This window comes from Pinus tabuliformis, chromosome 8 (assembly GCF_031772625.1).
Source record: "Pinus tabuliformis cultivar Carrire ecotype Pingquan chromosome 8, CPIR1, whole genome shotgun sequence".
NCBI lineage: Eukaryota > Viridiplantae > Streptophyta > Pinopsida > Pinales > Pinaceae > Pinus > Pinus tabuliformis.
This window is the reverse complement of record NC_142294.1, coordinates 1,210,884,596-1,210,909,995: the sequence shown is the minus strand read 5'-3', so window position 1 is coordinate 1,210,909,995 and position 25,400 is coordinate 1,210,884,596. Positions and strand designations below refer to the sequence as shown.

General features: G+C 37.8%; 1 protein-coding gene across 1 annotated transcript in view; it reads left to right on the top strand.

The window, feature by feature from the left end:
- LOC149239724 (26S proteasome regulatory subunit) overlaps positions 1–25,400 on the top strand; it is a 259,428-nt gene that overhangs the window by 128,277 nt on the left and 105,751 nt on the right. The window contains exon 3 of the mRNA XM_089373504.1: positions 928–1,038. Within this exon, the coding sequence (XP_089229630.1) occupies positions 928–1,038 (111 nt within the window). The remainder of the gene's footprint in view (positions 1–927; positions 1,039–25,400) is intronic.

The following is a 25,400-nucleotide window of genomic DNA, read 5'->3' as shown; positions in this document are numbered from 1 at the left end:
ATAGTAGGTGTCTATTGCTTTCATTATGTACAAATATGTGGCTGTTGTCAATGTCAAAAATACAAATGTTATGGTTCTGAATGATTGCCTTGGCAAATATCATGACCTGGTGATGCATGTCTGAGAAAGTGGTGACATCCATAAAAATTTGGCATGTACAACATAGAAAGTCAGTCATGAAGTGTTGCTTGGAAGTCCTTAAATAATATTTACCACGCTATAATGATGTTATAGACGATTCCTTGTGTTTATGATTTTGATAAGGATTATAATTAAGCTTTGCATTATTCTTGGTGTACGTTATTATGACAACCACCCTTACAGGCTAGATGACCAGGATTAGGCGATCTCTTCTCTAATGTCCAGTCTATAGAGAATAACTTACAAATCAAAAAGCATGAAGCATAAATGTCCAGTCTATAGAGAATAACTTACAAATCAAAAAGCATGAAGCATAACAAAAATAATCTTTCTTTTCCCTGACCCATTTTATTATAATGCATGTCTGTAGATGTCTATGACTCTATTGCAGTGATCACATACAAACATGTTTCTGTTGTCAAATGTCAGAAATACAAATGTTAAGGTTTTGAATAACTGCCTTGCAAATTCTCATGACTTGGTGATGTTTGTCTGAGAAACCGGTGACATACATAAAATTTTGTGACGTACAACATAGAAGCATGGTCATGATGTGTTTCTTATAATCCATTAAGTGATATTTAGTAAATATTATTTACTAAGGTAAAACGATGTTATTGACCATTCCTTGTGTATAAGATTTTGGTAAGCATTACAATTAAGATTTGGGTTATTAACTTATTCTTGATGTACGATATATAATTTTTGCTCAAATGGAATTAATTGAATGTGGTTGCTTTTTATGGAGTTATGCAGCATCTGATGATGCTTTTATCTTGTCTGTAGTATTGCGTAATGACCATAAGGACATCACAGAAAAAATAGATCAGAATCTTCAGATATTGCTGTCAGGAGGTCGTCTTGGAGATTCACCAATGCCGCCCCAAAGAAGAAGAGGTATAGATACGATTGACATTTGAATTCTTTTCCTTTCCATTTGTAAAATGCGCAACTGTTTAGGCTAAGGTACCACACAGAAAGCTGTAGGTGCATATGCTGTCATGGTTGATTGCATGCAAGGCATGTGGGTAGATTTGTTCTTTTTTCTTTTTTTTTTTGGATGCTTGTTGTACGCCCTCCTAAATAAAGGATATATGAAAATTTTTTATGTTGCTTATTTGATCTGATTTAAATTTAAATTTCAATCTCTAACTTGCATGGAATTTTGAAATGAGTATGGGGTTTTAAAAGAAATGATAGAAGTAACTCAAATAATAGTTTCTTCTTTTAATAGCAATTTTTTGGAAAATTAGAATGATAGACATAAACTGAAATTTAATAGAAAACTTGTATATATAAACTCCCAGGCAATATTACACTATGCAAAATGCAAAATCAGGGCACTTAAGGTTTATTGAAGCTTCCGTTTTTCTTCTCAATAAAAAAATAATTAATTTTGAATTTTTGTAGATGAAAATGCATTCAATTGGCATTTTTAATCTGCCCATTTTCCTTGTAGATTTTAGGGGCAATATGGGATGCACAAGGCCCCAAATTACTGTTAATTGTTGGGAAACATGTGAGAATTGGCTGAAATGCTTTGGAAACATCCACAAAGATTTTGGGCAATGTTTCTCTATCGTGATGTTTGCTCGAGCAGCCTTGTCTTGATATGTGTACACCTTGGAGAGAGAAGGCTTCACCTGGAGACCTTAACTTGAGGATTAAATTCGGTTGCTTGTGGATTTGCTCCACTTTACTATTGTTGGCTCTTTCACCTATTCTATATTAAATGGAGAAGGGAGTCTTCAGTTGTAGTCGATGCCTTAAAACTTAGACTTGGAATCAATTGAGGATCAACACAGATTCTGACTTGGATTGGGATTGACTCATGCTGACTTATTTCAATGACTCAGTTTACCAACAAATACATGAAATATTTTAACCAAAAACTTTAAAGATTGCAAATCATTAGAGACAATATATGCAAAATCTGCTCGTTTATAATATTTATACCATGTAATGGTGAATATATCAAAATGGGATTGAGTTTACTACATATTAGAACCAAAATACCTAATCAATGAGGCTCTAAATGACCTTGAGAGTCTGAAAAACATGTTACATAGTACAAGTAATTGATCAACATGATCAATCATCAAATTCATCACCACTTATAGAAATGGGATCCTTAGTAGGAAGTACAAAGTCGACCTCTAGCTCAAAGTCTTTAGACTCCTCAGGGACATCTACAACTATAGCAGTTGTACTTGCAAACACATGACTTGGTTGAGTTGCTTGGCTAGTGCTTGCATGTGCCATCCCGGGTATTATGTTGTTGCTTACTTCGATTCCTCCTGGTGGATCCATATCAAAACCAAGCCCCCTAAGTCTAAGTCTGATCCGGGTGGATATTGGTGGCCACCCGCCAAGTCCACTTGGACCCCCACCATTGACTTCTTTCAGTTTTTTAGTTTCCTTAATTCTAGCACAATTTACTATTTTTAGCAGTTTTTCGGGTCCTGAACTTCCGGAGCCGTTTTGAGGCTCTAAACAATGTTTTATGGGAAAACTGGGAGAAACATGGGTCCATGGAACGTTGTTGCTCTTTCCAAGGTTGTATTTCTCGGATAGATCTTTCTAACGAGATATTGTGCATGTCAAACAAAGATCGTATGCCAAAGTTACGACCCTGGGGAGTTGATGTACCAATTTACCCAAACGGGGCCCACAGTTTGGCATTTCATCTTCTAGGGTTAGATTTTTGGATGTTTAGGGTTTTCCATTGTTTCTCAACAATAAATAGACCTTCAAGCCTCATTGTAACACAGTTCAGAGGCATGTAGCCACCACATCTCTTCTCAGAGATAAGCTACCATCGCCCTAGTTGGTTTATTTCCATTTTTTTTTGTAAGCATATTTCAGTGTTTTACAGTAATGAAATGAAGTATTATTTCCGCTCCATCTTTGTATTTATGGTTATCTCTGTAATTTGTTGCGTCCCTGTTTAAATCCAGATCAGTGGTATCAGAGTGGTTTGCTTTTTTCTCTGTTTTTGTTTGCATGTCTCCAACGAGGTTGGGATATAAGGAGTTAGGGCTTGAATTGGTTGAACCTTTGCAAGACCAGCCTCGCAAATCCCGACGGCCTTCCGTGGTGGATGAAAAGAAAGATGAGGGGGCAGGAGATCCTATCAAAATCTTGCTCGAAGAAGCCCTCGAGCGGCAAAGGAACGTGATGATGGACAACTTTGCCCAGATCCTTCAGCGGCTACCCAGAGGCGACGCATTGGCTTCCAACAGCTACTCTGGAAATGCCACACCCTTTAAAGTACAAGTTAATTTTGAAATCCCCATCTTCGAGCATCAAATAGATGCAAATGCCGTAGATACATGGTTAAATCTGCTAGAAGGGTATTTTTTTGTTTATGATTTTTTGAGTCGGGAAGAGATTATTTTTGCTCTTCTCAAAGTAGCTCCCCACGTCGAGGACTGGTGGGAAACCTACTGCGAGCAGAAGGATGAAAGTACAGGCTTACTATTTTCAGCCGCACCCACTTGGAATTCATTCCGGACTGCCATCAAGGAGCAGTACTACCTTGTCGGAAGCTATGAGGATCAATACATAAAGTGGAGCATGTTGCGGCAGGGAAGGGACCAAGACGTGCCAGAGTTTACCAATATTTTTCATACCCTTCATACAAAGTTGGATATCAAGGATTCAGATCGGCATTTGGTAATCAAATACTGCGGGTGCTTGCACAAGTACATCCAGGAAGAAATAGAATTCCTTAACATCTCCTCGCTCGGCACGACATACTGATATGCCATCAAGGTCGAGCAAAAGTTTAAACGAAAGAAGCGAGACTTTGGATCTGCAAATCCGAAGCAAGGGAAAGGTGCCCCCAAACTGCAGAACAAAGGACAAAGCCAAGGCAGGGCAGCCCATGACAACCCGCCAAAGCTGCAAGTAAAGAACAACGTCGCAAAGCCGAAAAAGGACATAGGAAAGTGGTGTGAGTTCCATAAGAGCTCCACTCACAACACAAGTGAGTGTCGGGCCAAGCAGTCACTGGTGGCCGAGCTAAGGGTTTCAGAATCAAATGGATGTTTCGACTCTGAGCCAGAATCCGACAAGGGGAATGACAAAGGGAAGCAAATTATCGATGCGGAGCCCAACGCCACCGTTGCCACCACAAAGATCCAGAAGGAGGAACTCGAAGACCTAGAGGAGGAGGAGTGTCTCTTCCACTCTCAGATGTGGGCAAAGGGCTCCCTGCTAAAATTCATTGTCGACAGCGGGAGCCAAAAGAACCTCATTTCGGCAGAGGTTGTGAAGCGGTTAGGCTTACCGACCACAACACATCCACAACCGTACACCATCGGGTGGCTTCACCAAGGATGGGATCTTCACGTAAGCCAGCAGTGTCACCTTCCATACAACATCAAGCCCTTCACGGATGAGGTATTGTGTGACGTTGCTCCCCTTGATGTTTGTGATGTATTATTAGGACAACCATACTTGTGGAAGCGACATGCTGTGTATGAATCAAGGCCCCGTGTTGTTATTGTTACTTTGGGAAATAAGTTGTACAGGATACCAGAGGTAGCACTGCCTACTGCCATCTCTTTGGTTACTGCAAAACAATGCAGTAAGCTCATTTCCAAAACCAGGAAATTTGTTTTCCTGATGATACACCCTTAAGGAAAGAAGAAGACGGTGGCCACGACCTCCAGACGGGGCCTCTTCGCACGACAACAATAGATGGACAAGGTCGTGGAGGAGTACGAGGTCAAGCACTCCATTGATTTGACCCCAGGTGCGCCGCTGCCCAATGGACCAATCTATCAGCCCTCCGTTCTGGAGAACGATGAAATCAAGAGGCAGATTCAGGAGCTGTTGCAGAAAGGTCACAGCCGTTCGAGTTCATCACCTTGTGGGAGCCCGATCGTGTTGGTACATAAGAAGGACGGAACTTGGAGACTATGTATTGACTATCAAACGCTGAATAAGATCACTGTCCGTAATAGGTTCCTAATCCCACAGATTGATGATCTCCTGGACCAACTGAAGGGGGCAAAATATTTCAGCAAGATCAATTTGAAGTCAGAATATCACCAGGTACCAATAGAACCTTCGATGTATGGAAGACTGCCTTCAAAGCCAAGGAGGACCTTTTCGAATGGTTGGTTATGCCTTTCAGATTGACGAATGATCTTGCAACCTTCATGAGGCTAATGGATGACATCTTGCAGCCATTCACCAACTCATTTGTAGTGGTATACTTAGATGACATTCTGATCTTCAGCCAGAGTTGGGAAGAGCACCTCCACCACATTCGACAGGTTCTCCAAACACTGCGACAACACAAGTTATGTGCCAATTTGGAGAAATGCACTTTTGGCATGACCCAGGTTCAGTATCTAGGATACATTATTGATGAACGGGGGGTGCATGTGGATCCAGCCAAGATCCAAGTCATTCGGGATTGGCCATCTCCAACCACTCTGACAGAGCTCCGCAACTTTCTAGGTCTTGCCAACTTCTGTTGCAGGTTCATGTTGGGATTTTCTCATATCACTTGGCCCTTGAGTCAAGTCACCAAGGGAGGAGCGAAAGCAAAATTCTTTTGGTATGAGTCTCAACAGAAGGCATTCACAGAGTTGAAAGATCGCCTCTGCTCGACACCAGTGCTTGCATTACCAGACTTGCAACAACCATTTGAGGTCAAGATAGATGCCTTTGACTATGCTATTGGGGCAGTCCTTACTCAACACGGGCATCCGGTGGCATATCACAGTGAGACACTTTCAGACACAGTCCGGAAGTATCCCACTTATGACAAAGAGATGTATTCCATTGTGCAGGCCTGCCGACAATGGAAGCATTACATTTTGGGGAAGGAAATGGTCATCGACACAGACCACCCACCCCTGCAGTTCATACAGACCCAAGGGAAATTGTAGAATGATCGCCATCAGAAGTGGTCCACATACCTGCAACAGTTCCATTTAAATATCAAGTATAAGAAGGGCAGCACCAATAATGTTGCAGATTGCCTCAGTCGACCACCGATCATTGTGTTAACTACCATGCTCAACTCTTGTGGGCATAAGAATTCCGATTGGCCACTTCTCTACAAAAGCAACCCAGAATTCAGCCACACATACTAGACACTCTTGGAGGGTTAGCATGTTCCATATTTTCACCTCCAAGATGCCCAATTATGCCACTTGGGTAACCTTTGTGTTCCTTCAAGAGAGCGTGCCAAGATTTGGGAAGCACACTACAGTCGGGTTGCTAGGCATTTCGGGGTCGGGAAAATGGTGGCAGTACTGCAAAAGTATTTCTATTGGCTGAATCTTCGACAGGATGTCGGGAAGTACATCAAATCATGCACTGCCTGCGCCATTGCCAAACCGACCATCAAGAAGCAAGGCCTTTATACCCCGCTGCCTACCCCTAGTCAACCTTGGGAATCCATCTCCATGGATTACATGTTGGGCCTTCCTTCTACTAAGCATGGAAACGACTGTGTTTTCGTGGTCGTCGACAGGTTCTCGAAGATGGCCATTATGGCAGCCTGCAAGAAGAATATCACAGTAGAAGCCATTGCTAAACTCTTCTTTGAACGAGTGTGGGTACACTTTGGGATCCCACAGTCTATCATCTCAGATCGGGACAACAGGTTCCTCAGTACATTTTGGTCCAGCCTCTGTTCGATGCTTGACACCAAACTCACTAAGTCCACAACCTTCCATCCTCAAACTGATGGCTAGACAAAGGTTGTGAACATGATGATCGTACACATTCTGTGCATGTACAACTCAAAGCATCCACGCACATGGGATGAGAGCCTCCCCTATGTTCAACACAACTACAACCGGGCTCTCCACAGCTCGACTAACCACAACCCTTTTTAGGTGGGCTTGGGATTCCAACCACTATGTCCCATTGATGTGGCCATGCCATTTGCAGCTACTCACGCAGATTTGGCTCATGTTTAGTTTGAAACAGATAAGGCAAACAACTTCATTGAGCATATCCAACATATTTGCCAGCAGGTCCACGATATTCTAGAGAAATCAAATGCTAAGTACAAGCAACGACATGATCAATATCGGGTGCCACACATGTTTCAGGTGGGTGACAAAGTCTGATTGCATTTGCAAAAGGAACACCTTACCGGAGCCTATCGGAAACTCAGACCACTCCAATATGGTCCTTACACCATTACCAAGGCTGTGGGAGACAATGCATTTGAGCTCAACATTCCCCCATTCCTTGGCCTGCACCCAGTGTTCAATGTGGACCACCTTCGGCCATACTTTCCACCATTACTAGACACATCCGACATTGCAGAACAACTCACACCCACAGAGTTAAATCTAGATTGCATGGAACAAGCTGCAACTGATCAGATCATAGACACACAGATCAAGTACACTCGGCAGCAAAATATCCAACTGTATCAAATTGTCAATGTAGGCCAACTCCTTCACCAGGGCAAGTGGCTCACTAGGTACCAAGTTCAACAGAAGTTTCCTCATCCCATGGAGGAACTCAATGCAATGGGGACCATTGCTTCCTAAGGGGGGAGGAATGATCCAGGTGGATATTGGTGGGCACCCACCAAGTCCACTTGGACCCCCACCATTGTTTCTTTCAGCTTTTCAGTTTCCTTAATTGTAGCACAATTTACTATTTTTAGTAGTTTTTCGGGTCCTGAACTTCTGGAGCTGTTTTGAGGCTCTAAACAACGTGTTTTGGAAAAACTGGGAGCAACATGCGGTCCATGGACCGATGTTGCTCCTCATCTCAAAGTTGTATTTCTCGGATAGATCTTTCTAACGAGATATTGTGCGCGTCAAATAGAGATCGTATGCCAAAGTTACGACCCCGGGAAGTTGATGTACCAATTTACCCAAACGGGGCCCACAATTTGGCATTTCATCTTTTAGGGTTAGGTTTTTGGATGTTTAGGGTTTTCCATTGTTTCTCAACAATAAATAGGCCTTCGAGCCTCATTGTAACACAGTTTAGAGGCATGTAACCGCCACATCTCTTCTCAGAGATAAGCTACCATCGCCCTAGCTGGTTTATTTCCATTTTTGTTTGTAAGCGTATTTCAGTATTTTACAGTAATGAAATGATGTATTATTTCCGCTACATCTTTATATTTATGGTTATCTCTGTACTTTGTTGCGTTCTTGTTTAAATCCGGATCAAAGTCATCAATATCAAAATTAGGCTCAAACTTTGTTGGTTGAGACTCCTTTACCCATTCTGTGATTACATCTATATCAACTAAGGCAATGGGATTTGTATCAGGTCTTTTGTTCCACAACTAGTTGCACCTTCATTGGAGGTTGTTGTTGAGTATGTTGGTCATTGATATCAAAGCGAGTGCAGGTGTAGGATGTAGAGTGAGTGCAAATATCGTCATTGATGTCAAGGTTAGTTGGAGGTTTGATGTTGCCCATAGGATGATGCAACTTGATGTTTAGGATGATGCAGTGATGGAATCCTAGCTCTAGGGTTTGGTTTCGCTAGACGATGGACATACCCCATACTTATTGAGGATTTTGATGCAACAAATTGCCGAATTTGTCTTGGAGACCCTTGCCATCAGATTCTCCTCATCATGCCAATTCCAGTGGTATGTGGACCGTCTCGTGGGTCCTCACAGTTTGTGAGATATGCCTAGTCAAAGTTGGTTCACCCAACCTATGGTCCAAAACCCCATGGTGATGAGTGGCATTATATTGTTGGTTGGAGGATGTGGCAATTCACCTTCAAGTAAAGAAGACCTTGCATTAAATATTTTAAATTATGGCTTAATTTACTTTGACCGATTCAAAAGGTATCAAGAGTTTTTGGCATTAAAAGAATTTGAATTGGAAATTCAAATTCTCTCCAAATGTCTAGTCGAATTGTTGGCTCCAAATTAATTGAAATTCAAGAATGATTTTTTTCCCTCCATTCTTCATGTCGGCTGCCCATTTTAATACTTTACAAAACTATATAAGGCATCCTATCGCACCTCCTAATTGATGTATCAAAACACATATCTATTTGTGAGTTAGCTCTGCAGTCACATTCTCAACCTTCTAGAATTCACAAAGATTTGAGGAAAGGAGGGTTTTTGGTTTATCTTTCTCTGGGATATTTTTTGAAAAGGGATTTCGTTGGGAACTATTCTTCTCTTGCAAGTGAACTACAGTGAATTGAAGGGTTAAGGCCAAGCTTCAAACTTTTGCAATTCTTGGAAGGATTGGAGACCAAAAAAGGATTCGTTAAGGTTGTTTCTATAGGCAGAAGAACAAAATCAAACCACACTTAAGTCTAGTAGCCTTAATCTCTGCAAGCATTATCATCTGAAGCAACACCTTCATCTCCTGCGACCTTGTCTTTCGTTGGTGTCTATTTCAGTTTTGCAGGTGAATTAAAAGGTCCACATTTTTGCCACCCTTTATGATCTGCGAAGTCTTTCTCCATGCTCAGATTCACATCGCAATAAATTGAGGCAAGCAACTTCTGGGGATAACGTATCTGGGACAACCCTTTTGTGACAAAGATGTGTACCTTTATCTCCGCGCAAGAATGAACAACATATTACAAATGTTTTTAGCTCTATGTGACAAGGATGCGTAACAGTGACATAATGAATGCGATTGGTTTTAATCATTGATGACAAAGACGTAAAGGATTTTTGATTTGAAATATGAATGCCGTATGGAGATTTGGCACACATGAGTTTTAATATGACATTGGTATACCCCTACGCATCAGTGTATAATTTGCCTATGAGGTCGATAATTGTAGTATACCTAGGGGTTATATTATGGGGTACAAGGGGAAGTACCCAAAGTAATAATGAGATGTAAGGATAATAAATAAATGGGCCATAGTTAGTAAATAAAGTGGTTAACCCGTATCATGTAAGGGACCACAAGTAGTTAGGAATAATGTGATAAGCCCATTGTATTAGATATATGGTATTGAGAGACCCATGGTAATAACCCATGGTATTGTATGTATGAAGCCTATATAGAGGCTAGAGACTCCCCATTGGGACATGTGAAGGATTATTGTATTGGCAAGCATATGGCTTGTGGAGTGTTCTCCTTCCTTAAGGACTATGAGGTCGATAATTGTAGTATACCTAGGGGTTATATTATGGGGTACAAGGGGAAGTACCCAAAGTAATAATGAGATGTAAGGATAATAAATAAATGGGCCATAGTTAGTAAATAAAGTGGTTAACCCGTATCATGTAAGGGACCACAAGTAGTTAGGAATAATGTGATAAGCCCATTGTATTAGATATATGGTATTGAGAGACCCATGGTAATAACCCATGGTATTGTATGTATGAAGCTATATAGAGGCTAGAGACTCCCCATTGGGACATGTGAAGGATTATTGTATTGGCAAGCATATGGCTTGTGGAGTGTTCTCCTTCCTTAAGGACTACCTTAAGGAAGGAGAACACTCCACAAGCCATATGCTTGCCAATACAATAATCCTTCACATGTCCCAATGGGGAGTCTCTAGCCTCTATATAGGCTTCATACATACAATACCATGGGTTATTACCATGGGTCTCTCAATACCATATATCTAATACAATGGGCTTATCACATTATTCCTAACTACTTGTGGTCCCTTACATGATACGGGTTAACCACTTTATTTACTAACTATGGCCCATTTATTTATTATCCTTACATCTCATTATTACCTTGCATACCTCCCCTTGTACCCCATAATATCCCCCCTAGGTATACTACATTCCACCCCCTTAAAAATGTTTCATCCTGAAACATAAGAAGAACACAAATAATAAGATCTACTCAAAAGAGTAGTCCATTGGTACCATGCACATGCATCTATCCATCCAAGAGAAAGGTGAACCCTCGATCTAGCTGGTGCCTTGCTCGCTTGAGATGGAAGTCGAACTTGGCGGCTGCTCTGTGTTGATGTGTTGTGGGTGGATCATTGCACCACTCTATCAGTCGTCCTGGTGTTGTTGTCCTTTTTGCTAATTTGTTGCCTCCTTGTTGATTGTTGTCTCGTTGGGTGATGTGGGTGGTGATATGTTGAAGTTTTAACTGATGGAATATCTTTCGTTAATTCCTCTACTATTGGTACCTGAGTGGTGTTTGGTGCTTTTTCTGGTACTTGGTTTGATGTTTGTGTTTGGTTGTCGACCATCAAAGGCTCATCATCTAATGTGTCAATGTCATTAGAGCTTTGTGCTTCTGCCTCCATAGTCTCTGCGTGGGTCTTAATGGAAATATCTTGCAATGTAATTTTTTTATTTTTATACCAGAGCTTCATTAATTTCTTCTGCACATTAATATTGATAGTACCCAGATTCCATCCAAGGATATCCCAAAACAACATCAATATTACCCATATCTGAAGTATAAAAGTCACAATGCAACACTTATTTATCCATAGAAATCTCCAAATCTTTATAAACTTGCACCTGCTCTGCTCAATATTAACTTGTGTGTGCTCCATTTGTTTGGCTGAGACTTGCAGTCTTTTAGCCAAATGAGCATTTATAAAATTACGCTTGCTACTAGGATTGATATACACAATTATCTTCTCTTTCTGAATACATCCATGAACTTGTAATAAGGAGATAACATCAGAAAATAACTCTTTTTGTGTTTCATTCTCCTGTTGTGTAGTATGAGACTATTTGTCCAAAAGGAGTTTTTCAAATTCCTCATCCAAAAGTTTGGACAAGTTCTTGCTGTCAAGTGAGCTCCACCATATGGTAGCCTCGTCTTTCACCCAAATACTAAACCTTTCCAATATTTCTGAGAGGTTTTCTTAGGGTATTTTATGAATTCTTCAATAGTAGGACCATTATCTTTACTTGTAAAAAAAAATCTTTGCTAGAAGCCATGAAGAGGGTTTTGAAAAAATTATTTACTTTGGCGAAAAGTTATAATGGACACAACTCGATCAATATGGCTCAAAATGCTTCTTAGAACATGTTTTTGGAAATGGAACGACCATTCTGCATCTTTCCAAGGGATATAAATCTCTATCTAGGCACTCAGGAAATTCATATTCGCTTTGCAATTGTCCCGCGGTAAAAAAAAATTCTGAAAAAAAGGTTTTAAATCAACAATATCTCCCTCATCTGGATTCCGATTCAACTAATTTTTTTCTTTCAAATTGAGTAATTTTTCAAGAGGATCTTAGATCTGTAATTAGTTTCTCAAAATTCCCCACAAAAACTGCAAAAATTGACTGGAGATCTGCTGTTCACGAATTGTCATCAGGAAATTTTTTGCAACACAACTGATTTTTAAATCAGCGATATCTCCCTCATCCGGAGTTCGATTCGGCTGTTTTTTTTTTTTTGAATTTGGGTATTTTTTTGCAAAGAATCCAGACCTGCAATTTGATTATGCAAAATTTGCACCAGAAGTTTCAGATTTGATCTGCCAATTCGCCACCCCAAAAATTTATACAAAAAAATTAAAAAAAATCTCTCTTCTTTGCCCAATAAAGTGCTCTGATACCACTTGTAATAAATCTGACCTGCAAATATATGAAAATGGAAATATGCCCAGAAATAAGAAGAGAGAAATAGATAAACTTCAAAACTTTATTAATATCAAAACCCTTGAGGTAGGGTAATACCATACAATCATTCCTTAAAGAAGGAGAACACTCCACAAGCTATATGCTTGCCAATACAATAATCCTTCACATCTCTCAATGGGGAGTCTCTAGCCTCTATATAGGCTTCATACATACAATACCTTGGGTCATTACCATGGGTCTCTCAATACCATATATCTAATACAATGGGCTTATCACATTATTGCTAACTACTTGTGGTCCCTTACATGATGCGGGTTAACCACTTTATTTATTAACTATGGCCCATCACATTTTTATATTATTTTCTTGGGTACCTCCCTTTGTACCCCATAATATCCCCCCTAGGTATATTACAATAATCAAGTTTCAGTGTGTTGTGGGTTGATTTTCCGATCAAATGCATTGATTGGTTTTGGATGGAGAACGCTGGCTAAGGCATTATTGTGACATGTTCTACCATTTTTGAATAATAGATTGTTGTATACTAGTGCATGATTATGACAAAACAATGCAATTGAAGCAAATCATGATTCGTGACTTTGACTTGAGCAATATTTTGTATTTGATAATTGACCTATGATGACAGACACTCAACAGTAATCAATTAACACATGTTGGTCTAAACAGAGCATGCTTGTAGCTATACTTACCTTGTGCGCTAGATGTTGAATTGCGATATTCTTTGTAAAAGTGATGAACGCAAGGAACAAATTTCTGTGTGAAATGATTAATTTGATGAGTGCATTGAAGCCTTATTGTGCATAAGATCTGTTGCAAAGATTGATAATAAAAATTGCTCGAGTGGTGACAGAGTTTGTAACAGAGGTTGTACAATAATTGGCTTGCTTGTGTTGAAAAGTGTAACTAGGTTTGGTCTTCATAATGATATATGTAATTGTGATTTTATGTAATTGATGAAAAGAAGAAAAATGAAACTGTTATTATGCTTGTCTCATGGGTTTCATGAGCGAGGAATTTTATTTTAGTAATGGCTCCCATTGTGAACCTTTAGGTTTTGTCATCTAGTCATAAAAGTCAAATCGAGTTGATGTCATGAATGAAGGACCCTTTTTGGGCATGTTACATTTTGAATGAGTCATTAGATAAGTATAAACATCCCTCCAAGACAATCACAAGCATCTCCCTTCAAGTCGGCTTTGAAAGAATAATATTATCTCTCCTATGACACATCGGCTAGCTGGATGACAAGTTGGCTTAATACGAGGCTATAATAACTATAAATAGGGCAGCACATCCACATTTCAGAGCATAGAATTCGGTCAAGGTCTGAAGATTATAAGAAGTGTGAAGGTCATCATTAAGGAGCCCTATAACCAACGAGAAGGAAGGAAGGAGCAATGAAGTCTTTCAACCTTGTTTTGCACTATTTTTGGGTCACATAACCTCCACACGTGCGAAGTAAAGGGACTGTTTTTAGTGCAGAAAAAGTCGAAGTTATATCAGACCTCTAAGTAAATTGAATTCATGAAGAAGTCAAGCCTAAGGGTAGCTGAGTTTAAGGAAGAAAGTCTCCTTCTAGAGCGAGGAAAGATAAATGGTCAAACACGTGCTAGGGTTTATGAAATAGAGACAAGGAGTGCAATGCTGAACCAAGGACCAAAAATTTGAAGTATAGCCAAAGTACAAAAAAGACAAGCAGTTGGATCAAGTGTTGACTTGGGCACGGAAGAGAAACAGTGAAAAGGGAACTTGTGTCTTGGTCTTGGAGTGGCATATAGGTCAAGGGTCTTGGTCTTGGTATTTGTCAACTGGAATCTCTATAAGAAGAAGAATTTGTTCGGGTTTTCCTCTCAAAGAGTGAAAGGTTTTGGCCCTGGATGGTAGCCTATATTCTGTGTTTCTTGTCTCTTTATGGTTTATGCATTGGTAGTTGTTTGATGAAGAAGAACACTAATAACTTAAGTAAAAGAAGATTTTAATCTAAAGAAGTAAAAAACACTCATAAGCAATTACTAATAGAAGATAAATCACTTAATCTCTATGCCCAGATTTCTCAACAACTTGATTGATAGAAGATTCTATTGGAGTTATCTCATTAAACTCATCTACTTGGTAAAATATGATGAGTGATGCTTGAAGAGCTCTTGTCTTTCAAATATATGACTGTGGAGAGATCTGCCAATGTTTAGTTGGTAGTATAATTAAGGACAACAATACTATATACACCAAACAAGAGCAATACAGTGACCTAATAGCAGGGTGATCTACATCTATCATACAGACATAGTGATAATGCCACCATACAGACAACGATCTCTTTTGGCATGTCTGTGTGACTATTATTTGCTTGCACAACAATGATCTACTTGTCTGTACCAAGTAATCATGTATGGCATTATTAATATCGGAGTGACCTCTAAGCACTGATGTAAGGACCTGAGAATGTTGACAAAGAACCTGAGTAGTAATTTGAGTCATTGGTGAAAGCTTCTAGAAGACTATGGTTACTGGATGTACATGACTGGCAATGAGGTAAGTTGGTTGTGGACTGCTGAAGAGAGGGTTTCATAACAAGTAAGACAGTGTAACTATGACAACAGTGATGTGTATGATCCCATGACAACACCTCTATGATATTTATTGGAGTTGTGATAGTGTGTGGTGGCAACAGTGTATGGGAGCAAGAACAATAGAAGCAACAGTGAGTGACACCAACAGAGCAGTGTACAACAATAACATCAGTAGATAGTTGGAGCAGTGGCAATAGTTCAAGAAGTGGTAACAATGGACAATAATGGTAGAGCTGGCAACAATGTACAATAGTGGTAGTAGTAGTGGACAACAATAGACAGTTGGAGTAGTGGCAACAGTAGCAACAATGGAAGGAGTGGTAGCAGTGGACAATAGTTGCAGAGGTGGCAATAGTGTACAACAATGGTAGTAGCAGTGGATAGTAGTGGTAGTGAAGTGCAGCAACAGAGGATGCAACCTGATTGTAGTTGGAGTATTATTCCTAGTACTGGAGCCCAAACCATTCAGGGAGCATTTGCTTCCTTCCAGCTCGCTGGTAAAATCTTTGGGGAGTTTTGTACTTCCTTCTAGATTTATTTGGTAAATTTGTATGTACATCATACATAACACAACATTTGGTTGAGACAAATCTTTCGTGCACAGTCCATTGATTTGATGATGATTTTTATGGTTATTTTAATGCTCTGAATGTTTAAGAAAACTAACCAATTGTGAAAAATTAAGGAAACACTGATTCACCCCCTCTCAATATTTCCAACAATTATATTGTGTAAAGACAAATCATATAACCATTTTTGATCCTATTGTCGCTCAGATTGTACAAGTAGTGCAACAACGACTTAGGTCAGGGGCTATCACTCTGATCCCCGACCTCTCCGTTCTAGTTGTCTCCCAACTAAAGGCTATGAGGGGTAGTCCCTATGGAAATTTGAAGATGAAGGACAAGTTGGCAACCAAACAAGTCCGGGAGTCACGATTGAATGGTCTAGCTACTTTGTTAAATTTAGCAAGACTTAAAGATTAGATTAGATTTAAATATGAGACCAGTGCCTTATGGAGTCAACTTCTTGCTTATTATCAATTTGATGCCAAGTAACCAGATGAACAATCGCTGCTTGGATGCCTAACTATCCTAGATGAAGTGCAAACCTACAAGCTAGGTGGAATGCAAAATCTTGGTTCATTTTAAGTTAGATGCCTATTCTAAGTGTAACTTTTTTCTTAACTATTTTGGAACTAGTCTCTAGAGTAGGTTGTAGGATAGAAGTCAGTGGAAAGCAAGCATATGCTTGATTAATGATACCTCCCCTTGTGTTCTAGCTGCCTGATGCCTTCGGCGCTGCAGAGACTGTGGCTCTGATGACTGCAAGGTCACTGTGTTAACCCCTAAAGAGGTGCTAAGCCCCCTCAAGCTAATTTGAGAAAGGTGGTCCCATTCTCTATTAACCAAGCTAAAGCTTGGAGGTAAATTTTTAATGCAAGAGGTTATCCCTAGTATGCAAGTGAATAGATGAATGCTCTTAAGGTGATATTACTTAGTTTGTTAAGTACTTAATGACAATGATTTTCAATTAAGAACAATAAGGTACTTAAACAATAAATGAATAAAATCTCAACCACAATTGAAAGTGTTAAAGCTTAACAGTGCTAGAGAAATGCGGCAGTGATATAAATAGACAATTGCTCAATGACAAGATTAATGCTACTTTAAACAATTAACCATCTCCAAGATCATGATCAATAAATCACCAATATGCCACTTAGGATGAGAGAAATTTAAATCTCTTATCTGAATTATGATCAGAATAACATCCACAAGAGATATCCAATTTAACAATGAGCAATGAATCTAGTCAATGACAATAATGGCAATGAGAAATTAAGAGCATTAATCCACAATGTCACTTAGAGCAGTTAGCCAATTCAACACTTATCAACTTGATTAGAGAACTTGTGTAAATGCAAGAGTGTAAAAGATGTCAATGACTAAAATTAAGCCCAAATCACTTCAACCATGAATGATTATGAATTGTAAAATTTCCTTACCCAATTTTAGAGACTTATATGTGATTTATTATCACTGCAACCTTGTATTCAGAGGTATGCAATTTTATGTCAGCAGTCTAGAAGTGATGCAAGATGCCAAAGATAAGCTAAACAATCAATGTATTTAACTTTGAATGATATTCACTTGATTATTGGACTGCTTAGACACTATGCTTAGATCAGACCTCAAAATGATGTATATCAGATCTGTAATAACTCAGAAAATTAGTGATTTAGTCTTTAATAAATCAATAAGGCGCCCAAATATTAATGCCAAATAAGCTCCAATGATTAGCTAATCAATTTGAGTGATTTTTAGATGATTTTCAGTCAATTTTGATAATTCTTATTTAGTTTATATGACTGCATAAATGGCTGTAGCAAATATATTAGATCTGGAAATTGCCCAACAGTCCTCAAAAATAACTTATATGCAATCAATTTAACCACAAGATTAATGTTCAATGCCTTAAGTGACTTGTTAATGAATTTAGGCTTATTTTATGTGTGTTTAGGCCCTTATTATACTGCTGTCATAAATTACTTCAAAATTCAATTTTAGGACAAAGGTGAAATTAGAAGGTTAGAGAGCAAACCAAGAGGCCTTGGGGCCTTGTATATGACTAGGAAGACTTCCAATGAAGGTGACCACCTAAATACATAATGTTAACCCCAAAATCGCTGCAAAATAAATTGTTAGAGATAAAATGGCAATCCCTTGAAGAAACCCTTGTTTGAAATGATATCTTTCTTTGTAGGGCTTATGGCCTTTTTAATGCTTGCAAAATAGGTCCCAAACACTAGCTTTTTAGTTGGGTAAGGGCTAGGACCTTCAGAAAATGAGGTTTTTCTCGATTTGAAAATAAGCAACTTGCAAAAATAGCTTGAAAACCCTAGACGTCTAGGGTTTTTGAGGTTTCCAATGTCAATTTCTTCTTCAATCTTGAAACAAATTTGGAATAGAAACTGAAATACCCAAAAAAATAAAAAAATTTCAAAACCTCAAAACTCCAAATACTATACAAAAATTAAAAGGGGTAAGGATTTAAAATACAAGGGTTAGAAAAATAATTTACAAAAAAATATTGTACAAAATATATTTAAAAAATATATAGATGTACAATGATTAGAGAAATTTTGAAGGATAGAATTTTTGTAGATCTTGACAATGGCTAGATGTATTTCGAAAAATAAATGTTAAACCATAGCCTTAGCGAAGCTAGAAGATCACATAAAGTATTTAGAATCCAAACATAGTCAGCCTATGCCCATAGTTTGTGGACTTGGAGCCCGAGGATTGGGGAACTTGCAAACTCTATATATTTTCTCGAGAAGAAATTGTTAGAATATACAATGAATCAGATCACTTAAGATAAATCCAAAACTTACAAATAGAATGTTCCTATCATCTACAAATGAAATAACGATTTAATTAATATTTGAAGCATAATATAGGAATGCTCATACCCAACACATACCACAAATCAGTAAGACAAAAACACCATGAATTGCACCCCAAAGTCTTCTATTATGAATTTCAAACGTTCCCAGCAGAACAATGGCTTCACAGCAACGTTACAAATTTACATTTAGATCAGAGTCGCTATCATTGTGAGAAATATAAGCGAAATGCCTTCTATTTATAGAGAAATTCCTCCAAGTGGAAAGTAACGACTAGTTGGCTTGATCCCTATCAAAATAATCTTAACCGTTGATAAATCCTTGATCAACTTTTAATCCCTGTCGTCGAAAATATTTATTTTTGAGGAATTTTCGAATTTCTCATTAAAACCATTTTTTATTAGCTCAATTTCCTCAAAAATTTGACTTTGACTTAACCACCAAGGTCCAAGGGTCCAATTTTTCTTGAAATTTTCAATATCCCATTGGTGGGGGACATCGAAAAATTAATTTTTTTCAGACCCATGAATATTTCCACTTAGAGAAATTATTTTCTGTGACATTTTAATGTTGACTCCAAATTAATTAATTCCCTAGCTTAGGATTCAACTTTTTTATTTTTATTTTTATTTTATTTTATTTTTATTTTTATTTTTTATTATTTGTTTCAGAAAAATTAATTAATTGACTTTTGGGGGGATTAATTATTTTTCCACCCTCAAATATTTTAGCCATGGTGTCCAAGTATGAATGTCTATGCACTAAATTTTTTTGTACATAAGGTTTTGCAAATTCAACCTTCAAAGGAGAATACCCGTTCGTTATAGACCCTCATAACATTTACCCAATTCTGCGACACAATATGATCTAGTAGACTGAGTGCTTTGTAATAAAATAATTTAGCCAATTAGCTTAAATTATTCTCAGATCACTTTTACAATAGATTCGACTAAAACACTAGGACTCACCTAAGACTTTGATGATAAACTCCACCCTAGCTTTGGGGTGAGGTTGGAGGGAAAACTCTGCTGATCATCCATGTTTAAAATCACAAATGAATCAGTGAGACAAAAAACCTCCTAGGATGAAATCTCTCGCCAAACGCATAGGCTTGCCTAGGTTGTTACATAATAAAGTGGCCGTACTAGCATCATTTACATTACAAATTTGCAGAATGGGCTTACAATGACATAATAAACTGTTGGCTGATGATTCTGAACTTTGAAAAAATTCCTTTAAGTCTTTGGATCCGGCTTCCTTGGAATGTTGAAAGAATGGGTGCAACATCTTGGCTCCATATGGGGACACGTTGCTTCAATGGAGCAACGTTGGAATCCAAAATCCTGCATCTAAAAAAAAACTGAAGTCCATCAAATAGATATCCATTCAAAATCAAAATCATAATGTATACATAGAATATCTGTTGGAATAGAAAAAATATACTCTTAACAAACTGAAATGAGGGAACATATAATCTAAGTGTATAAAATAAAACTAGCTAATGACATAAATGAAAGGGAATAGGGTTAGAGATACTATACAAAAGATGCCCCATGGCATCAAATGTCATCAACATAGTGCATACTGAGCATTTGTCGACTTTCAGGCAGGTCTGTGGGTTGCTTCTCAGATGTGCCATGCGTGATCCTGCATATTGAAGGACTTTGTCTTACCCGAATATAGAGCTGTTCTCGGCCATCAGATGCATCAAACCTCTTCCTTCTTCTTGTCCGCTTTTTACGTTTGCTTTCGGCAGGATGTGATGTTGATGATGATGTGGTCGACACATAACTTTCTTCTTGATCTAAAAAACGGTGATATTGAATATTTGGGATGTCCAAGACTTCGGTGACATGCTCTTCTTTATTTTCATGACCCTGTTTTGTCAAAACTGCTGGATCAATCTTGCAAGCATCAATCTGGTTTCCTTCAGTTTCCTTCTTGCCTGGATCATCTTCATTTAACCATTTCTCAATGAAATTAATGACTCCTTCATAATAAGATGAAGGTCACTTTTGTGAGATGGGAGTCTCATGCTCTGGACCTTTTGATCTTGGTTGGAGTTCTTGAACTTGTGATTTTTCCATTATTTGTAGCTTATTTTGAAGAGTGATTTTCTCAATTCTCATGGCATTCATTTGATTAGAATGTTCATCCTTCATAGCATTGATTTCCTTGGCATGATTTTCCTCCATGGAATCCATCATGTTCTGAAAGGTGATGTTTTGATTATACTGAGTAACTTCCATTGTCTGTAACTTGTTTTCCATGGTACTTATCTCCTTAGCATGATTGGTAACTAATTTTGCTTGATTAAGTTCCATGCTCTGAATTACTTGCGCTTGATTCTTTATTACTTGTGTGTATTCTGCTCTCATGATGGACATCTGATTAGAATGATTAACTTCTATGGCTTTAATCATTTGAGCTAACTCCTCGATACGATGCTTATCACTTTCCTTTTCATCATCAAAATGATTAATTTGGATACTAGTCCCTGCCTTTCCACTATCGAGGATTCTTCTTGCAATAGCACAAGTAGATTCATCATGAAAACTTTCACAAGGTCTGCAATACGACTAGGATTGATCATTATTATTTTGTAGCTCATTCTCTTGAGACTTCTCCATATTAATTAGGCGATTGTTCATAGCAGTGACTTGATTTCTATGCTTAGCTCGCATACTTTTAATGATTTGTGTTAATTCTTTAACCTGATTAATTGTCTTTTCCTCAACTTCTCTCTTTGAAATTTCAGATTTCCGAGATGCTTTTCTATATCTTTAGCTAAGGTCTGAGTAGTTCTTACATCAACAGGTTTCCCATGCCTTAACTCATAAGAAGTGTTAGCGTCAAATGCATCCAGATAATGGGACAAAAGAAACTTGTCTAAAAGTTTATAATCCTGAGATAATCCTCTAATAACATCATTAAATCTTTTATTGAATTCACGCATGGTCTCACTTTTATCCCTTTTTATATTGTAAATAGCACGAAACAAATTTATTTGATCCCCGTATCTATTTTTGAAGGCGCTAACAATGACTTGCAGAGAATCAAAAAAATTATCAGGAAAATCATGAAACCAATCCATAGCATCATCTTCCAGAGAAAGGACAAAGAGTCGCATCTTGATGTCTTCATGATTATAATGTGTAGAGTTGCACCACTTATTCATACAAAGGCTAAACTTCTTGATATGATCATTAGCAGTAATTGCATTATTACCTTGAAATACAGGCAAATTATCACAAGCTTTCTCTGGAAGGTCATGAGGATAACCTTGAATGTTAGAAAAACGACAAGGGGCGAACAAGTCATACATGATGATCTACTCATGAGCAAAAGGAGCTAATGGATGTTAGAGAGAGATCCATGCTCAAGAAAAGTAAGGTGTCTACAAGAAGCGAGCTTCTAGTAGAAATTCTTGTTGAGCCGAGAGGCTCATTCTACAGCCCAGTATGATGTGTAACCCTGTACGTCCGTCATCAAAGTTGAAATTTTGCTCATGTCTGCGAAAGTACAATTAAAAAAAAAATGAAATAACTATACAAAACATTTAAATAATGTCTGCTCAAAAAAATTTGCAAGTGAATAAATTAGATCCCTCTCGGCTCATGTTAGATCCGTATTTAAGATGGATCTATGCTAGTAAAAAATGAAAGAAGTGGAGTTGCCACTTGAACATGAATCTAACTCCAAAATCTAAAAGGGAAAAAACTGAAAAGTTAGTTAGGGAGAAGCAGATGGATATCAGGGAGGGCTTCTTGCCTGAGAGAAAATGGATGCTTACTAGAATGTAATTTGTTCAACCAATTTTTGATAGCGAGGTTGATCAAGTTACTAGGATTTCTTCTAGTGAAAGCTTTTGTAAATGGATGAATAAGTGGAGTTGCCACCCAAACAGGAAACCAACTGAAATGTCCAAGTGCTAAAGGTGCGGATAGAGAAGATGAAAATTTTAGTGATAGGAAGATGAAATTATGATAAGATTAGAATAGATGATAACAGCGCCAAAAAATGTACCGCTTGACGGGCTAATGAAAAGATGAAGAATGAGAATGTTGTCAACACCAAAGTCCAATAAATTGGTCCCTGACAATGACACCAAAAAATGTTGTCGCTCAGATTGTATAGGCATTGCGACAGTGACTCAAGTCGGGGGCTTTCACTCTGACCTCTATGTTTTAGCTGTCTCCCAACATTAGGCTATGGGGGGGGTAGTCCCTATGGAAATGTGAAGATGAAGGACAAGTTGGCAACCAACAAGTCCAGGAGACACAATTGAATGGCTTAGCTACTTGGTTAAATTTAGCAAGACTTAAAGATTAGATTATATTTAAATGTGAGACCAGTGCCTTATGGAGTCAACTTTTTGCTTATTATCAATTTGATGCCAAGTAACTAGATGAACAATTGTTTCTTGGATGCTTGACTATCCTAGATGAAATGGAAATCCTACAAGCTAGGTGAAATGCAAAATCTTGGTTGATTTTAAGTTAGATTCCTATTCTATGTATAACCTTCCTCTTAACTATTTTGGAACTAGTCTCTAGAGTAGGTTGTGGGATAGAAGCCAACGGGAAGCAAGAAGATGCTTGATTAACGATACCTCCCCCTGTGTTCTAACCACCCGATGCCTCTGGCACTGCAGAGGTTGTGGCTCTAACGACTGCAAGGTTAGTGTGCTAACCATTAAAGAGATGCTAAGCCCCTCGAGCTAAATTGAGAAAGGTGGTCCTATTCTCTATCAACAAGCTTATGCTTGGAGGTAAATTATTAATGCAAGAGGCTATCCCTAGTATGCAAGTGCAAGAGATGAATGCTCTTCAGGTGAGATTCCTTAAGTTGTTAAATACTTAATGATAATGATTTTCAATTAAGAACAATAAGGTACTTCAACAATAAATGAATAAAATCTCAACCACAAGAGAAAGTGTTAAAGCTTAATAGTGCTAGAGAAATGTGGCGGCAATATAAATAGACAATTGCTCAAAGACAAGATTAATGCTACTTAAAACAATTAACAATCTCCAAGATTATAATCAATAAATCACCAATATGCCACTTAGAATATGAGAAATTTAAATCTCTTATCACAATTATAATCAGAATAACATCCACAAGAGATATCCAATTTAACATTGAGCAATGAATCCACTCAATGAGAGTAACGCCAATGAGAAAATAAGAGCTCTAATCCACAATGTCACTTAGAGCAATTAGCCAATTAAACACTTATCAACTTGATTAGAGCACTTGTGTAAATGCAATAGTGTAAAAAATGCCAATGACTAAAATTAAGCCCAAATCGCTTCAACCATGAAGGATTATGAATTGTAAAATTTCCTTACCCAATTTTAGGGACTTATATGTGATTTATTATCGCTGCAACCTTGTATTCAGAGGTCAGTGATTTTATATCAGCAGTCAAGAAGTGATGCAAGATGCCAAAGATAAGCTAAAAAATAAATGCATTTAACTTCCAATGATATTCACTTGATTCTAGGACTGCTTAGACACTATAGATCATATTTATTATGCTCAGATCAAACCTCAAAATGATGTATATCAGATCTGTAATAGCTTGGAAAATTAGTGATTCATTCTTTATTAAACCAATAAGGGGTCTAAATATTAATGCCAAATAAGCTCCAATGGTTAGCTAATTAATTTGAGTGATTTTTAGATGATCTTCGGTTAATTTTGATGATTCTTATTTAGTTTATATGACTGCGTAAATGATTGTATCAAATATATCAAATCTGGAAATTGCCCAACAGTCCTAAAAAATAACTTATATGCAATCAATTTAACCACAAAATTAATGTTCAATGCCTTAAGTGATTTGTCAATGAAGTTAAGCTTATTTTATGTGTGTTTAAGCTTTAATTATACTGTTGTCATAGATTACTTCAGAATTCAATTTCAGGATAGAGGTGAAATAAGAAGGTTAGAGAGAAAATCAAGAGGTCTTGGGGCCTTGTAGATGGCTAGAAAGACTTTCAATGAAGGTGACCACCTGAAACCACAATGTTAACCCCAAAATCGCTGCAAAGCAAATTGTTGGAGATAAAATGCCAATCCCTTGAAGAAACCCTTGTTTGCAATGAGATCTAGACCTTGTAGCGGTTATGGCCTTCTTAATGCTTGCAAAATATGTCCCAAACACTCGCCTTTTAGGTTGGGTAAAGGCTAGGGCCTTTAGAAAATGAGTTTTTTTCCCGATTTGAAACTAAGCAACTTGCAAAAATAGCCTGAAAACCCAGACGTCTAGGGTTTTTGAGGTCTCCAATGTCAATTTCTTCTTCAACTTTGAAACAAATTTAGAATAGAAACCCAAATACCCAATATAAGAAAAGAAAAATTCATAACCCCAAAATCCCAATTACTATACAAAAATTAAAATGGGTTAGGATTTAAAATACAAGGGTTAGAAAAATAATTTACAAAAAATTATTCTATAAAATATATTTACAAAATATACAGATGTACAATGCTTAGAGAATTTGAAGAATATAATTTTTGTAGATCTTGACAATGGTTAGATGTATTTCGAAAAATAAATGTTAAATTATAGCCTTAGCAAAGTTAGAGAATCATATAAAATATTTAGAATCCAGACATAGTCAACCTGTGCTCACAGTTTGTGAACTTGGAGCCTAAAGATTGGGGAACCTACGATCTCTATATATTTTCTCAAGAAGAAACTGTTAGAACATACAATGAATCGGATCCCCTAAGAT